Below are 14,430 nucleotides of genomic sequence, written 5' to 3'. Positions count from 1 at the left end.
AGTCAGCTACAATGAGAGGAGAGGGAAATATACAGAGAGAAGGAAAAACAAAACAAACCCACTGGGTTCTCTTCGCTCATTGAAGTCTAATCCAGACATCCCTGGGAAGGCAGCAGAGATGAAGGAAGAAGCCAAAATTCTAATTAATTAATACCATTGTATCTGTCAGCAATCCAAGGCTATAAAATGTAGAGGGTAAACAGTATATCTACAATGTATATATTTTACTTGCTAGTTAAAGTGAACAAGGGGGAGGGGCTAGCAAGATGGCTGACAAGCCTGACAACCTTAGTCCAATCCCCGGGCCAGGCATACAAAGGAGAGAACTGACGCCTACAAGTTATCCTCTTGTGTGCTTATGTGCACCCACAGATACACACACAAAATACATGTAATAAAATTTTAATTTAATAATTCATTCAGAATATTTGTTTATTAAAAAATATCTCTAGGACTGGAGAGATGGCTCGGTAGTTAAGAGCACCCGCTGTTCTCACAGCAGACCTGGGTTCAGTTTTCAGCACCCACATGCCTTGCTCATAACAGTCTCTAACTCCAGTTGCCCTCTTCTGGTCTCTGCAGGAACTTCATATTCACGATACACATACATGCAGACAAAATACTCATATACATAAAAATTAAATCAATAAAAAGAATATATATATATATATATATATATATATATATATATATATATATATATCTTCAAATCTCAGATTTTTCCCTTAAAAAATGTTAAAACCCTGCCGGGCAGTGGTGGCACACGCCTTTAATTCCAGCACTTGGGAGGCAGAGGCAGGCGGATTTCTAGGTTTGAGGCCAGCCTGGTCTACAGAGTGAGTTTCAAGACAGCCAGGGCTACACAGGAAAAACCCTGTCTCGAAAAAAAAAAAAAAAGTTAAAACCCAACAAACAAACACAATAACTCTTTAGAACTTGATAGGGCTTTCACTTAGTAGAAGAACACTTGCACTTAGTAGCAGAACACTTGCCTAGCCTGTGCAAGGTTCTGGGTTCCATCATCAGTAACAAATATAAAACCAACCAACCGATAACACCAAAGCACAACCAACCAGAAGCTGACTCAAGGAGTAGACCTTCCTGAAAAAACCACTTAGACTATCAAATAATATGATGCTGACCCAAACGTTGAAGAATGGGAATCAGCGAATGTTCCTACATGAACAGATTGTGTGAAAGTTGAGGCAAGCGTCGACAGCAAAGGCCCGTGTATGGAAACAGGGTCAAACGGCTAACCCAAACCATGGCGAAGGTAGGAGCGAAAGATGATGTGGGCTTGGCCGTCACTTGGTGAGTTGGAGCCGTCGGAAGGGCGAGAGGTAAGGCTGAGGAGACAGCGGCCCAAGGTTTGTTGAACGGGAGCTCTCAGTCGCCTCAAAATGCCCTGTAGTGTGGCCCCATTGACGACCGTGCGCAGCGGATCTCCAGCTCCGGACGGGCGCGGACTAGGTGGGGACAGGGTGTCTGGGGACTGGGTGATGCACGGTGACTCTGTCTCCCCGGATTCCCGAAGGAGCCCAGCTAGGGGCGCCGAGCTGTCTGCGGTCTTGCCGAGGTCCCGGGCCTCCCCGCAGTGGGCGGTGGACCGGTCGGTGCAGGGGGCGCGGGGTTGGGGCTCAGGGTGGTGGCGAAGGGCGGGGCGGGGCGCTGCCCGAGGCGGGGGCGGCGCGATGCGGAAGTGCGGGGCGGACTCGGGGACCCACGGGCGGCGCAGCTCGGCGAGAGCTCAGCTCGGCCGCAGCGCCAGGCCGGGGCTCCAGGCTCCCCGCGGGCTCACGGCACACAGGTAGGTCCCGGGGCTGTGGGTTGTGCTGGGCCCCGCGCCCCGAGGGCGGTGGGAACCGTCCCGGGCTACTGCCAAGCCACCGCTCCGACCCACGGCGACCTGCGCGCCCCGGGCACCTGCCAGCAGGGCTGGCGGGGTCGGGATCCGGCTCCTCCGCGGTGGGCGAGGATCGCGGGCAGCGCCGGGCCAGCGCGAATTTCTCCAGGGCGCTCCGCGCCGGGCCAGCCCCGAGTGCTGGGCTCCGGCCGCCATCGTTCCGCATGCGCGGGGAAAGTCCCGAGGGCCCGGTGGACATCCTCCCTGCGCCTCGCCAGGGTCAAGGATGCGAAGCGCCCTGTCGCAGAGTGGCAGGGACCACCGAGGAGCGAGGTCCCGACCCCGACCCTTTCCGCGCACAGCCCGTCCCTCCTCCCCGGCCACACCTCACTTTTTCCACTAAAGAGGTTGAGGTTTCAAGCAGCCATCCCTCCCGAGGATCTTAAAGCCAAAGACGGGAATCTGTGGGAATAGAGTTTGAGGGGAGACGGTGTCAAATAGAAGCGCCGATCCTTGATTCGTAGCTCAAAAGCGGATGCCGATTTTCTTAGCAGTCCAGAAGAATCGGGGCGGAGGGGTGCGTAATGCTTGGTCTGACTTCTTGACCGTCCGCCTCTGAACTTAAGAAGGAAACAACTAAGAATCGGTCCGTGAAGGGAAAGTGTTAGTAGTTTGGCCGAAACGTAGACAGAGAGATGTCCCAGGCTAGCATCTGACCTCGGTGCAGGTGTCTCTCGAACACCCAAAGAGCGGGTACCTACTAGCACGGTGGGAAGTGGGGGCTTTCCTGGCCTCCTGGCGTATCAGGGCAGACACGTCCCCGGCCAGAAGAGCGGACCAGAAATGGATACTAAGCCAGCTCCTCGAGGTGACTCCAGGGGCTGACACAGGGCTCCCAACCCCCACCCCAGAGTTATGACCCGGGTAGAGTCTGCATGGGACGGTCACTAGGAAACACGGCCTGGTCTGAACTCCAAAGCGAGGGAACAGGACCAGAAAGGATGTGGAGAGCTGAAGGCCCTCTCAGGAGGACCTGTGATACAGTCTCGCTCCCTCCTCCCTAAGCTCCTGGCTAAAGACTAGGGAAGAGTGGGAAGGAGACCACTCCTATTAACTACAAGTCCTTCGGGGCTTTCCCTTGCGCTCTGGCCTTCCCCAACCTGCCCCTGGGAGGAAGCCGAAAGAGGGTTCTTCCTGCCGCACCTGCTGCCCCAGAATCTCAGCCTGTGTGCGCTGCGAAGGGGCAGGGCTCCGGGTGTGTCGCTCACCTGGAGAGGGCGGGATTTATGCTCATGCTTAGTGCAGGTAACCCCTTGCCTTTGCCTTAGCTGGGTGTAGGACTTAGAACCAGACAATTCGAGAGACAGGAGGGATGTGAAGCTTTGCCTTTATAACTTCCATTATGGCAGGATCTCCCCACCAGCCCTCCGGAGTTCTCAGTGCTCTGACTCTCCTGGCACTTCATGACCCTGGGGTGAGCTGTGGGGACTCTCCATCCCAGCGGGGTTCAAGAGCTGCTTCTGTGCCTCATCACTTGTGGGATGTATCCTGAGGTCTTCAGCGGTCTATACCCATTTTGACATGGAGGGGGGGGAAGCTGTTCGTTTCTCCTTTACAGGGCTCATAACCAGACAGCTCAGTTGGGGTGTCAGCACTGATCTTACCCCAAACCTCCAGACCCAAAAGAGGGCAGCCATGTTTTAGACACTGCAATTGAGAACTGGCAGGCCTAGGATCTGATTCAGATCTGAGCCTTTCTTTGGGCGGCTGCTGTGGGGATCCCTTCTCTATGTCACTACACCATCTGAAGGGACTGCCACTTCCTAACACTGAGGCCAGTGCAACAATTTCAAAACCTTTTTCTGAATTTAATTCATCATCATCAGGCTGAGACAGAAAGCTGCAGTGGTCCTTGGCTCCTTCTTGGTCCCTGAAGCAGGAGGGCAGTGAGTGTTCTGTTCACCCTGTTCATACTACTCTTGGCTGGCTGTGGGACTGTGTGTGTGTGTGTGTGTGTGTGTGTGTGTGTGTGTGTGTGTGTGTGTGTGTGTGTGTCTGTGTGTCTGTGTGTCTGTGTGTGTGTGTGTGTGTGTTCAAGATATCTTGCCTATCCTTGTGTCCACCTCCCTATGGTCAGAACTGCTAGCTGCTGGTCACATCACCCTCCATTCTAAGATTAAGGCTGCTTTAAGCTATAGAGATATAGGTGTTGTCAGTAGACTTGGGAGACAGGGAATGATCTAGAGGATGGGGTGGGGGTTGGTTTGCAGAGACTCTTATGGATTTTCTCTATGTCCCCTCCCTCCATCAGCCCACAAGTCAGCCCAGTGAGTCAGATTTCTGCGTTGTCCCATCGGGCCACTTTCGTTTCCCTTAGGTCAGGGTGGTGGTTGGTGTAGAAAGAGGAACTAAGCCACCTCTTCTTAAGCTGGGGGGCAGGGCTGGGAGCCCTTCCATCCACCCTCTCTGTCCAAAGCTGGCATTAATATTCATGGGTCTCAGGCAGCTGAGGTGTGCGCTGCTCCCAAGTCTGTAGAGGGACACTTCGCTAGCCTGGATGTGGCATGTGGCAGCCACAACCCAAAAGATACTAGATGGGGAATTGCAGGAGAAACTGAGGCTCCATGCTGCAAAACCCAAGTAAGCCTGCTCAGTTTTGTTCTTTAATCTGCTGGATGAGAGATTGTCTTTTTAGGAGCTGCGGGGACAATGGCCTCTCTCTTCTCTGTCTCTGAGACAAGAGTCTAAGAGTTGAAGATTAAGAATATGGGCAAGGGAAGTCGAGAGCTTCCCAGGGGGGAAGATGGGTGAGAGGGAGGGAGCTCTAGGCTGCTGTAAGTTTCAGGTTCTGTCAGGAGGAGAGGAAGCAGGCAGAGGGAAGGGCACCAGGGTTTCACGGGTGCTGTGGACCTAACTCTAGTGAGATAGAGACCGTGGCCTGCCAGAGTGCTTCCCTTACAAGCTGTTGTAGGCGTATTTCATCTCAACTGGGGGTTTCTGCCTTTGATCACTCAGTTCCCAGATAAAAGACACTCAACTTTTGTATTTATAATGATCCTTTAATGCTAGGCAGATATCTACCCTTTATGCTATTATGTCTACTTCTCCATCACGGACCCCATCATAGCCAGGCAGTGGTGGCGCACGGCGCACGCCTTTAATCCCAGCACTTGGGAGGCAGAGGCAGACAGACTTCTGAGTTTGAGGCCAGCCTGGTCTACAGAGTGAGTTCCAGGACAGCCAGGGCTACACAGAGAAACCCTATCTCAAACCAAACAAAACACTACCATGTTCCATCCTGGCTGCTCTTAACTCCAATTGGCCAGCCCTCATGGCCATGTTTTCATGACTCACCTACCCGTTGGTGTCTTCTCCTTCCTCTACCATCTCTTTCTCTCTTCTCCCTTGTTGTCCTCCTCAGACCCCAAGCCTGGAAACCAAAACTGCCTATCTTCTGCCCAGTTTCAGGCCGCAGGCATCTTTATTCACCAATCAGGGATAATTTGGGAGGGGGCAAGATTACATAGCATCACTTGGGTCTGCATGAGAATCTCCTCCTCCCTGGGGGCAACCAGGCCCGGATATAGCATTATAGTACATAGCAACAGATGGAAGCTCAAGAGGAAGCTGTTAGACCTTGGTCCTCACTTCCTGCCACCATATTTGTGGCACAGGTCTATAAACAGGAGCCCCAAATGGATGTGAGGGAAGGAGCGGGAGCCAGAAGCAAAGCCATTTATGGTTTCAGGGTGGCACCATCTAAGCTGGGTATCCCGTCTCACTGGAGTGGATTAGTGGGATTGCTATAAAGAGCTCAAGAGGGAAGAAGCTTCATACCTGAGAGAACTGAGGAGAAACGCCAGAGCTACAGATGATCTTAGCCGAAAGGCCAAAAACTCCGAGTCCTGCGAATGAACCCATCCCTAACCCCTCTCACACAGTTTGCCCCGTCTAAGGCCAGCTTGTGTGGAAGCCTGAGACAGGAGTCTAGCTTAGAGGATTTGTTGGGGATGGGGAAGGGCAGTTTCAGGGCAAAGAAGTGGAGTAAGCTGCAGAGGAAAAAGCTGAGCAGAGACAGGACAGATAAGGCATGGTGGAACAGCCAGCCCCAGAGAAGTACCCCTCGATCTCACTAGCCCATCTCCATGCAAGGGAGCCAGCTTTGACTGTGGTGTGACTTCACAGAGATGGGTGGCTTGACATGGGGAATAAGGCACCCAGGATAAATCTCTAGTGAAGCAGCAGCTGGGTACTGATTGCACTCAAGGATGGGTGGTCCACTGAAGGAGAGTATCCACAGCACCCATTAGCACGGGCTTCCTTCTCCCCTAACAGAACTCACAGGCTGAGCGATCGGTGACAAGGAGCTGAGGGAAAGCAGCCTTGACCTCAGACACCTAGATGGACTGGGGAGCTTGTCCGCATGACCTCTCCACCCAGGGCATGGAGCATCGTGCTATCAATTTGCAGAGCTATGCTTTGCTTTCTCCCACAGAGCCCTTTGCCATGAACCAGTCAGCCCCAGGGATTCCCCCACCACCCCGCCGTGTGAGGCTGAAGCCCTGGTTGGTGGCCCAGGTGAACAGCTGCCAGTATCCAGGGCTTCAGTGGGTCAATGGGGAAAAGAAACTCTTCTATATCCCCTGGCGTCATGCCACAAGGCATGGTCCCAGCCAGGATGGAGACAACACCATCTTCAAGGTAAGCTTTGGATAAGGTGCTGCCTGGACTTCTGGGGCAGCCTCTCCCCAGGAAAGAGCCCTCCTGAGTAGAGAGAGGCATGATTGTCTTCTGCCAGCTACAGTGCTTAGGGGATCCCATACCTAGACTCAGGGACACAGGACTTTTTCTAATCTGTAGCCTAGAGCAAGGTGGGGATGGAAGGTCTCTGGGAGGCCATCCTGTAACTCCGTGTCACACTCCTTGCTCTTGATTTACTGTCACACAGACTACACATTACACATACTACACCACATGCACTAAATGAAGTTACCCATTCATCTTTCGGCTTTGGGCTGGGTTTTGTGTCAGGGTCTCACTATATAATGCCCAACTGACCAGACTCGCTTGAGTAGTCAAGGCTAGCTTGATTGACATCTTCCTGCCTCAGCTTCCCAAGAGCTGAGATTATAGACATGTACCACCATATCCAACAAGCCCTAATCCTGGACAGGCCCTACTACAATAGTTTTACAACAGAATATATGTATGATGTTTAAGGTTTCTGTATAGGTATATGATAGGCAAGATTGGAACCTAGTCACATTTAAGAATGTTTAAATATGGTCTTTCTATATATTCCTGTTTGGCATGGAACTCACTATGTAGATTAGAATGGCCTTAAACTTGTGACAGTCCCCCTACCTGTCCCTCCAGAGTGTTGGGATTAAGCAGGTGCCACCATGCCTAGCTAAATTTCTTTGTGCTAGGGATCAAGGCTGTCCTTGCTCATGCTATGACACATTTCTCACTAAGGGACAACCCCACCCCCATACTTTTTCTATTATTTTATATTTCCTGAAGCATTCTCATATAGCCCAGGCTGGCCTCAAACTTGTTACATAGCTGCTTCTGGCCTTGAACTTCTGTTATTCTGCCTCCATCTCTGAAGTGCTTGGATGGATTACAGATATTCACCAAGACACTCAACCCACATACATTTTAATTTTTTTCTTATTTTTTATTTACTTATTTATGGGGAGTGTGCAGGCACCACAGTATGTGTGTGGTGGTCAGAGGTCAACCTGGAAGAGTTGGTTCTCTCCTTCCACATGTGAGTTCTAGGGATCAAACTCGAGTTGTCAGGCATGGTGGCAAGTGCCTTTATGTGTAGCGCCACTTCACTGGCCCACACATACTCAGTAACCTGCATCTCCTCACCACTATCAGGACTAGCTTTTCTTTCTGAGAAACATCCGCTTCACTTTTCGTGACCATTGACTAATCCCCGGAAGGATTCGGCGTAACTCCGACACCCAGACCCAGTTTCTGCGCTTCAGACTGTTTTGGACTGTGCTTCCGTGCAGGATTTCTTCTGAATTCTACCCTTTGTTTTAATGGTCGGATTAAATGGTCTAGCATTCAGAGTTTAATAAAATTGTTAGACCAAAGAGATGCTGATTTTAAAAACTTTGGAATCAAATTGTTTTAGCCTTTGAACCTAATCCTTACCACAATGCGTGTGGATATTTCCATATTCTATATAGTTCTATCAAAATTAAGTTGCTAGTTTAAAGAGAAGAAACACTTATAATCCTGACATCACCAAACTGTCATGCAAAGATAAGGTCCATTAGGAGTGAGGATCAGAGGTTAGGAAGCTGTGCTTAGCAAGTGTGAGGTTCTGTTCCATCACTAACACAGCAACAACAATAACAGTAATGTTGATGATTGTTGGGCTGGAGGCACAGGCCCTATAATCCCAGCACTTGGGAGATGAAGACAAGTGGATCAAGAGTTCAAGGCCGCCACCCTCAGCAATTTAGCAAGTTCCCAACCAGCTTGGGCTACATTAGGCACTGTCTCAAAAGAACAGAAGAAAGAGGAGGAGGAGGAGAAGGAGGTAGAGGAAGAAGAGGAAGAGAAGGAGGAGGAGGAGGAAGAGGAAAAAGAGGAGGAAGAGAAAGAGGAGGAAGAGGAGGAAGAGGAGGAAGAGGAGGAGGAAGGAGAGGGAGAAGAAGAAGAAGAAGAAGAAGAAGAAGAAGAAGAAGAAGAAGAAGAGGAGGAGGAGGAGGAGGAGGAGGAGGAGGAGGAGGAGGAGGAGGAGGAGGAGGAGGAGGAGGAGGAGGAGGAGGAGGACGACGACGACGACGACGACGACGACGACGACGACAAAGCCACAAGAAAACCCTGATCATTGACGCATACCTGCATGTGGGTAGAGCTGAGATCACCTTAAAGGTGTTGGCTCCTTGAGTCTCCTCAGGTACAATCAAGGAGGATCCAAAACAGAGGCAACTTTATTTGGTCTGCCTGGCTTCAAACTCAGCCTGGCTCCAAGTCACAAGCTCTCTCCTTTATCTTGTTTTCTCGTGTTCCTTTGAGATTGTACCTGTTTGCCCTCCTAGCAGCAGTGAGTAGAATTCATTGAGTTTGTCTGAACTTCGAGGGTTGGACAAGGTCTGGTCTTATCCACATAACAAGCCTGTCTGGCAAGGCTTAGCTTGGTGGCCAAAATTCTTAGCATTGACCTCTATAGGACAAGAGAGTTGCTAGGGCCTCAGTGACAGTTAAGGTCCCCTGTAAACTGCAACCCTCTTTTCCTCTTTTCCTTCCAATAGGCCTGGGCTAAAGAGACAGGGAAGTACACAGAGGGGGTGGATGAGGCTGACCCAGCCAAGTGGAAGGCCAACCTGCGCTGTGCCCTTAACAAAAGCCGCGACTTCCAGCTGTTCTATGATGGCCCTCGAGACATGCCACCTCAGCCTTACAAGATCTACGAGGTCTGCTCCAATGGCCCTGCTCCTACAGGTACAAGGCCTGGCCCCGTGGCCACCTGGAAAGCTGTGACCTCTGGGTGCAGGAAAACCCAAGGACCTTCCAGCCAAAGGCTCCAGGGTGTGCCCGCGGGGGCTGTGCTAGATCGTAATCCCAGGACACCTGGCTCCAGGTGCTTCTTCCTTACCTCTGCCCCTGCTCTGGCTCTTGGCTTCAGGGAGGGCCTTTGTCTGCTGCTTCTTGATGCCAGCTCTTTGACTCACCCATATGTCGGCAGCTTCATGGGTGACATGGAACCCCAGGAGTTTGGGCAACCTCTGGCTGCTCAGATGGAGCCACAGCCTGCTCTGGCAGTGTTATCACTGACTTCCTGCCTTGCTCTCTCTCCCTCGGCTCACAGAGTCCCAGCCCACTGATGATTACATTCCGGGAGAAGAGGAGGAGGAGGAAGAGGAAGAGGTGTGTGGGGATGAGTTGTGGGGAGGGGGTGCACTCACCAAGCTCCTATACTCAGTAAGCTCTGATGAGGCCGGCCATGGTGGGGTCTCTGCTGCCCTGCCCTGCTTTAGGACTGATCACCCCTTCCTCTGTAGTCCATTGTCCTCTACAGATAGTCTTTGAGTCATCCTTTGATGGTTCTGAAGGAGAACAGAGGGGCCATCTTGTTCCTCCTAAGGCTTTATTGTTGCATAGTGTGTCACATGTCTGCCTGACCACCACAACAGTTGGGCATGGTGGGTAGTACTGCCTGCAGAATGCACATTTGGAAATGGGGACACCGATGTCGTTCGTGACCTGTTGAGGATGGCAGATCTGGGATCAGCAGCAAAGGCTGGCCTCCACTGAGCTGAAGCTGAGGGATTGCCTTTTGTTTGTTGAACGCCGCTTCCTCAGCACCAGAATAATTTAATAACTTGTCTTCCCTTCCCTCCTCCTCTGCCCGTGTCTTCCCTTCAGCTCCAGAGAATGCTACCAGGCTTGAGCATCACAGGTGGGGCTGGGCGGTGGAGTGGTTGGGGGTGGGCATGTAGCATAAGAATCGATGGGTGTTCCAGGTACTTGAGAGGGCACTGGGAGGCTCTGGGAGACAGGCTTGGGAGACAGTTCTTAGAAGTGGCATTAACAGCTATATCCACTCTATCCTCTGCAGAACCTGTGCTACCTGCGCCTCCCATAGCACCCTATTCCTTACCCAAAGAAGACACCAAGTGGCCACCTGCTCTCCAGCCACCTGTAGTGCTGGGTCCCCCTGCCCCAGACCCAAATCTCCTGGCCCCTCCTTCTGGAAATCCTGCTGGCTTCAGGCAGCTTCTCCCTGAGGTCCTAGAGCCTGGACCTCTAGCTCCCAGCCAGCCCCCTGCAGAACAACTCTTGCCTGACCTGCTGATCAGCCCCCACATGCTGCCTTGTAAGGACCTTGGTGGGCCAGGCGGGTTGGCAGGGCAGAGGAGTGGGGATGGGGCAGGGTCACATGGAAGGAGGATGACGAAGACAATAAGCTTTTAGGCCAATCTTCCTAGATCCAGGATGAACCAGGGAGGCTGGGGAGGCTGGGCCTACCAGCTGGCTGATAAATAGCCATGGGGCTCACAGCCAGGACAACCTGATTCTCTGTTCCACAGTGACCGACCTCGAGATCAAGTTCCAGTACCGGGGGCGTCCGCCCCGGTCCCTCACCATTAGCAACCCACAAGGTTGTAGGCTCTTCTACAGCCAACTAGAGGCTACCCAGGAGCAAGTGGAACTCTTTGGCCCTGTGACCCTGGAGCAAGTGCGCTTCCCTAGCCCAGAGGACATCCCCAGTGACAAGCAGCGCTTCTATACGAACCAGCTGCTAGATGTCCTGGACCGTGGGCTCATCCTGCAGCTGCAGGGCCAGGACCTGTATGCCATCCGTCTGTGCCAATGTAAGGTGTTCTGGAGCGGGCCTTGTGCCTTGGCCCATGGCTCCTGCCCCAACCCCATCCAGCGGGAAGTGAAGACAAAGCTCTTTAGCCTAGAGCAGTTTCTCAATGGTGAGGTCTGTTCTGTGCTCCTCCTGGCTGCCCTTCACTCAGGATAGGGTAGGAACCTCTAACTAAAGGCCTTAATCTTGATGCAGAACTCATCCTGTTCCAGAAGGGCCAAACCAATACCCCACCACCTTTTGAGATCTTCTTTTGCTTTGGAGAAGAATGGCCTGACCTCAAACCCCGAGAGAAGAAGCTCATTACTGTACAGGTGTGTTCCTAGCCGGCTCTGATGTAGCTTGGGTATTAGGAGACATGGGGCTGGGCCCTTGGCCCAGGGTCGAGGTGGGGCTGTCCAGGCCATGAGGACGTAGTCGCTAGGGCTGGAGGAGACTGTCTACCATCTGCTTCTGGATGTCTCCATGCCTAGCTGTGTCCCAGCTGGGTTGAACAGCCCTAACACAATTCTCCTCGTCTTAAGGAGTCTCCCCTTTGCTTCCCAGGTGGTACCTGTTGCAGCTCGGTTGCTGCTGGAGATGTTCTCAGGAGAACTTTCTTGGTCAGCAGACAGCATTCGGCTGCAGATCTCAAACCCGGATCTCAAAGACCACATGGTAGAGCAGTTCAAAGAGCTGCATCACATCTGGCAGTCCCAGCAGCGGTTGCAGCCCATGGTCCAGGCCCCTCCTGTAGCAGGCCTTGATGCTGGCCAGGGGCCCTGGCCCATGCACCCAGTTGGCATGCAATAATGAGGCTACAGATAGTGGCTGACTTGGACTTCCTAGGGCAGCTGTGTAGACTGATATAGCAGTGTCGTAGCCCCAGCAGGCCTGGCTGGCTGCAGGGTTCTGAGTCTCCTGGAAGCAGAGTCAGGGTAACAAGGACATAGAAGAGAGGCCCGAGGTTACATTTTCCCTAAACATTTTCTATTTGAGCACCACCTTCTGGTGATTTCTCTAATATGCCTGGCTCTGAAGAAATGAAGCCAGCAGCCCCAGTGGGAGGGAGAGAACATCACTAGCCTGAGGCCTTCAATACACAGGTCCGATTACCCCAGGGTAGCTAACTTTTAAGGTTGTCCCAATCCCTCTAGCAAAACCTGCCAAGGAGTGTTGTGGGGCTTCTGCAGAGAATGGGCCTGATTTGGGGGTTCCCTAGTTTGAACCTTCTCATCATTCTTATGACAAGGATTTTGCCAGGCATTTGGGTCTGGCAGCTAGCTACCTTCCTTCAGAGTCTAAGAAGCTGGGGCAGAAAGCAGAATTTAATATATTTTTGGATTAATAAATGTTAAAAGCAGGTTTGCCCATTTATTGACTGTTTCCAGTGCCAGTGGCTTCTGTTGTACTGAACTGTCCAGCTGTCAGTCAGCCTGGCCTCGGCACCTGCTCTCTGGCAGTGGTGCCTGGCACAGGAGTTGGGGAGGCCCTGCCTTCCTGTCAGTGAGTCAGCTGGCCTTCACACTCACCTGGCTGGTTTAGCTTTCAAGGAGGAAGCAGACTGAGACAAATGTGGAATTCTGAATGTGTGCTGTCTAAAAACTGTCCAAGCCTTCCCAGAAGAGAATGAAGAAATAATAATTGGGATTCTAGTCACACTTGAGGCCATCAAAACCTGGGATTTTTTTAATTTAATTTTTTTTTTTTGAGGCCAGACTGGCCTTAAACTTGTGGTATTAACCGAGTCTGTCTTTGAATTCCTGATCTCTATCCTTGCCTCTGTCTCCTAAAGTGGTTAATCTATTAGCCTAAGTGGTAGAGGGCTTGCCTAGCAATGCACAAAGCCAAAGGTTTGATTCCCTGTAACAGACATTCAAAACAAGGAAGGTTTAGCTGGGCGTGATGGTTCATGCCTGTGATCCCAGCACAAGGAAGGCTAAGGCAGGAAGTTCAGCAGTGCAAAGCCAGCCTAGAGCAGGCAGCCTACAGAAAGAGCTGAACAGGTTTAAAAAGCAAGTCTTGTCTTCTTGAATTACCCCAGGGTAGCCAACTTTTAAGGTTGCCCCAGTCCCTCTAGCAAAACCTGCCAAGGAGTGTTGTGGGGCTTCTGCAGAGAATGGGCCTGATTTGGGGGTTCCCTAGTTTGAACCTTCTCATCATCCTTATGACAAGAATTTTGCCAGGTATTTGGGACTGGCAGCTACCCTCCTTCAAAGTCTAAGAAGCTGGGGCAGAGTCTAAGCTGATACTGATATTAGGATATTACATGCAAATTGGTGGCTCGGAAATATTCTAGTCCAAACAACTGTTTTATCTTTTTTGGGGAGGGTGTGGGGGTGGTGGGGGTGGCAAGGTTTACTATGCAGCCCTAGCTGTCCTGGAGCTTGTTCTGTAGACCAGGCTGGCTTTGAACTCAGGAGGTACATCTGCCTCTACTTCCAGTGATGGGATGGATTAATGATGTGTGTCAACATGCTTGAGACATTTTATCTTTTTATTAAGGAAGACTTTATACATTTGTGAAAATAGAAAAATAATGGTATGAAAACCTCTGTACCAGTTTTAAAGATTATCAATTCAATGTACCCTTTCTCATTGCACCTCTCAGCCAGGCTCCCTACAGTGGTTATTTTGAAGTAAATACTAGAAAGAGCATTTCATGTATATCCTCCTAAAACCATTCCCCACCCCCTTCCCTGGGGGATGCTCCAAGGTTGTGATCTACCACTGAGCTAAAATTCCCAACTATTAAAGAAAAAACTTATTTTTCCTTTAAAGAAAAAAAAAAAATTCTTACCAAGTATCCAGAGATGGCTGGCAATAAAGTGCTCGCAAGTACCCAACTCTCAGCCAACGTTACAAAGAAAAAGAAGGAAGGAAAGAAGGAAGGAAGGAAGGAAGGAAGGAAGGAAGGAAGGAAGGAAGGTAGGTACGTAGGTAGGTTGGTCAGGCATTAAGGTGTATTTGTCATTAGGAGGCAGAACAAGGGAATCCCTGAATGTCACTGGTCCAGGTTCTATGATATCTTGTCTCAAAGAATTAAGGAGACTGCCCTCCACGTGTACATGCACATTCACATGAACTTGTACCAGTAGTCACACACACTCTAGTGCTCATAAATTTAAGGTACCCAGAGAACTTCTATTCTCCATTAGTGGCGAACCAGCACTGTTCCCGATTATAGCTGTTGGGTGGCATGTTTTGTATGCTGCTGGAGTCCAGACGCTTGATTGGATTCAGGTTGTGATTTTAGACTACTAAT

At 51.1% G+C, this 14,430-nt stretch overlaps 1 protein-coding gene across 3 annotated transcripts; it reads left to right on the top strand.

Moving 5' to 3' along the window:
- Positions 1 to 1,222: 1,222 nt before the first annotated feature.
- Positions 1,223 to 12,528, top strand: Irf5 (interferon regulatory factor 5). Of its 3 annotated transcripts, none has more exons than XM_076913596.1 (9): positions 1,223 to 1,340; positions 6,339 to 6,544; positions 9,124 to 9,313; positions 9,681 to 9,739; positions 10,238 to 10,271; positions 10,431 to 10,688; positions 10,903 to 11,295; positions 11,382 to 11,500; positions 11,733 to 12,528. In XM_076913596.1, the coding sequence occupies exons 2-9, from the start codon at positions 6,350 to 6,352 to the stop codon at positions 11,976 to 11,978; spliced, it is 1,494 nt and encodes a 497-aa protein (XP_076769711.1). In that variant the 5' UTR covers positions 1,223 to 1,340; positions 6,339 to 6,349; the 3' UTR covers positions 11,979 to 12,528. The 3 variants fall into 3 exon arrangements, with proteins under 3 accessions (XP_076769711.1, XP_034374754.1, XP_076769710.1); XM_034518863.2 differs by lacking the exon at positions 1,223 to 1,340 and adding an exon at positions 1,660 to 1,807; XM_076913595.1 differs by lacking the exon at positions 1,223 to 1,340 and adding an exon at positions 4,453 to 4,483.
- Positions 12,529 to 14,430: the final 1,902 nt, after the last annotated feature.

Source organism: Arvicanthis niloticus, chromosome 15, assembly GCF_011762505.2.
Source record: "Arvicanthis niloticus isolate mArvNil1 chromosome 15, mArvNil1.pat.X, whole genome shotgun sequence".
NCBI classification, from domain to species: Eukaryota; Metazoa; Chordata; class Mammalia; order Rodentia; family Muridae; genus Arvicanthis; species Arvicanthis niloticus.
This window is presented reverse-complemented; position numbering and strand designations above follow the sequence as displayed.

Excerpts from the sequence above, each read along its gene's own strand:
- Irf5 (XM_076913595.1), top strand. Across the intron at positions 10,272-10,430 it reads ACCAGGCTTGAGCATCACAG|AACCTGTGCTACCTGCGCCT; the intron begins GTGGGGCTGGGC and ends TATCCTCTGCAG. Across the intron at positions 11,296-11,381 it reads CCTAGAGCAGTTTCTCAATG|AACTCATCCTGTTCCAGAAG; the intron begins GTGAGGTCTGTT and ends ATCTTGATGCAG.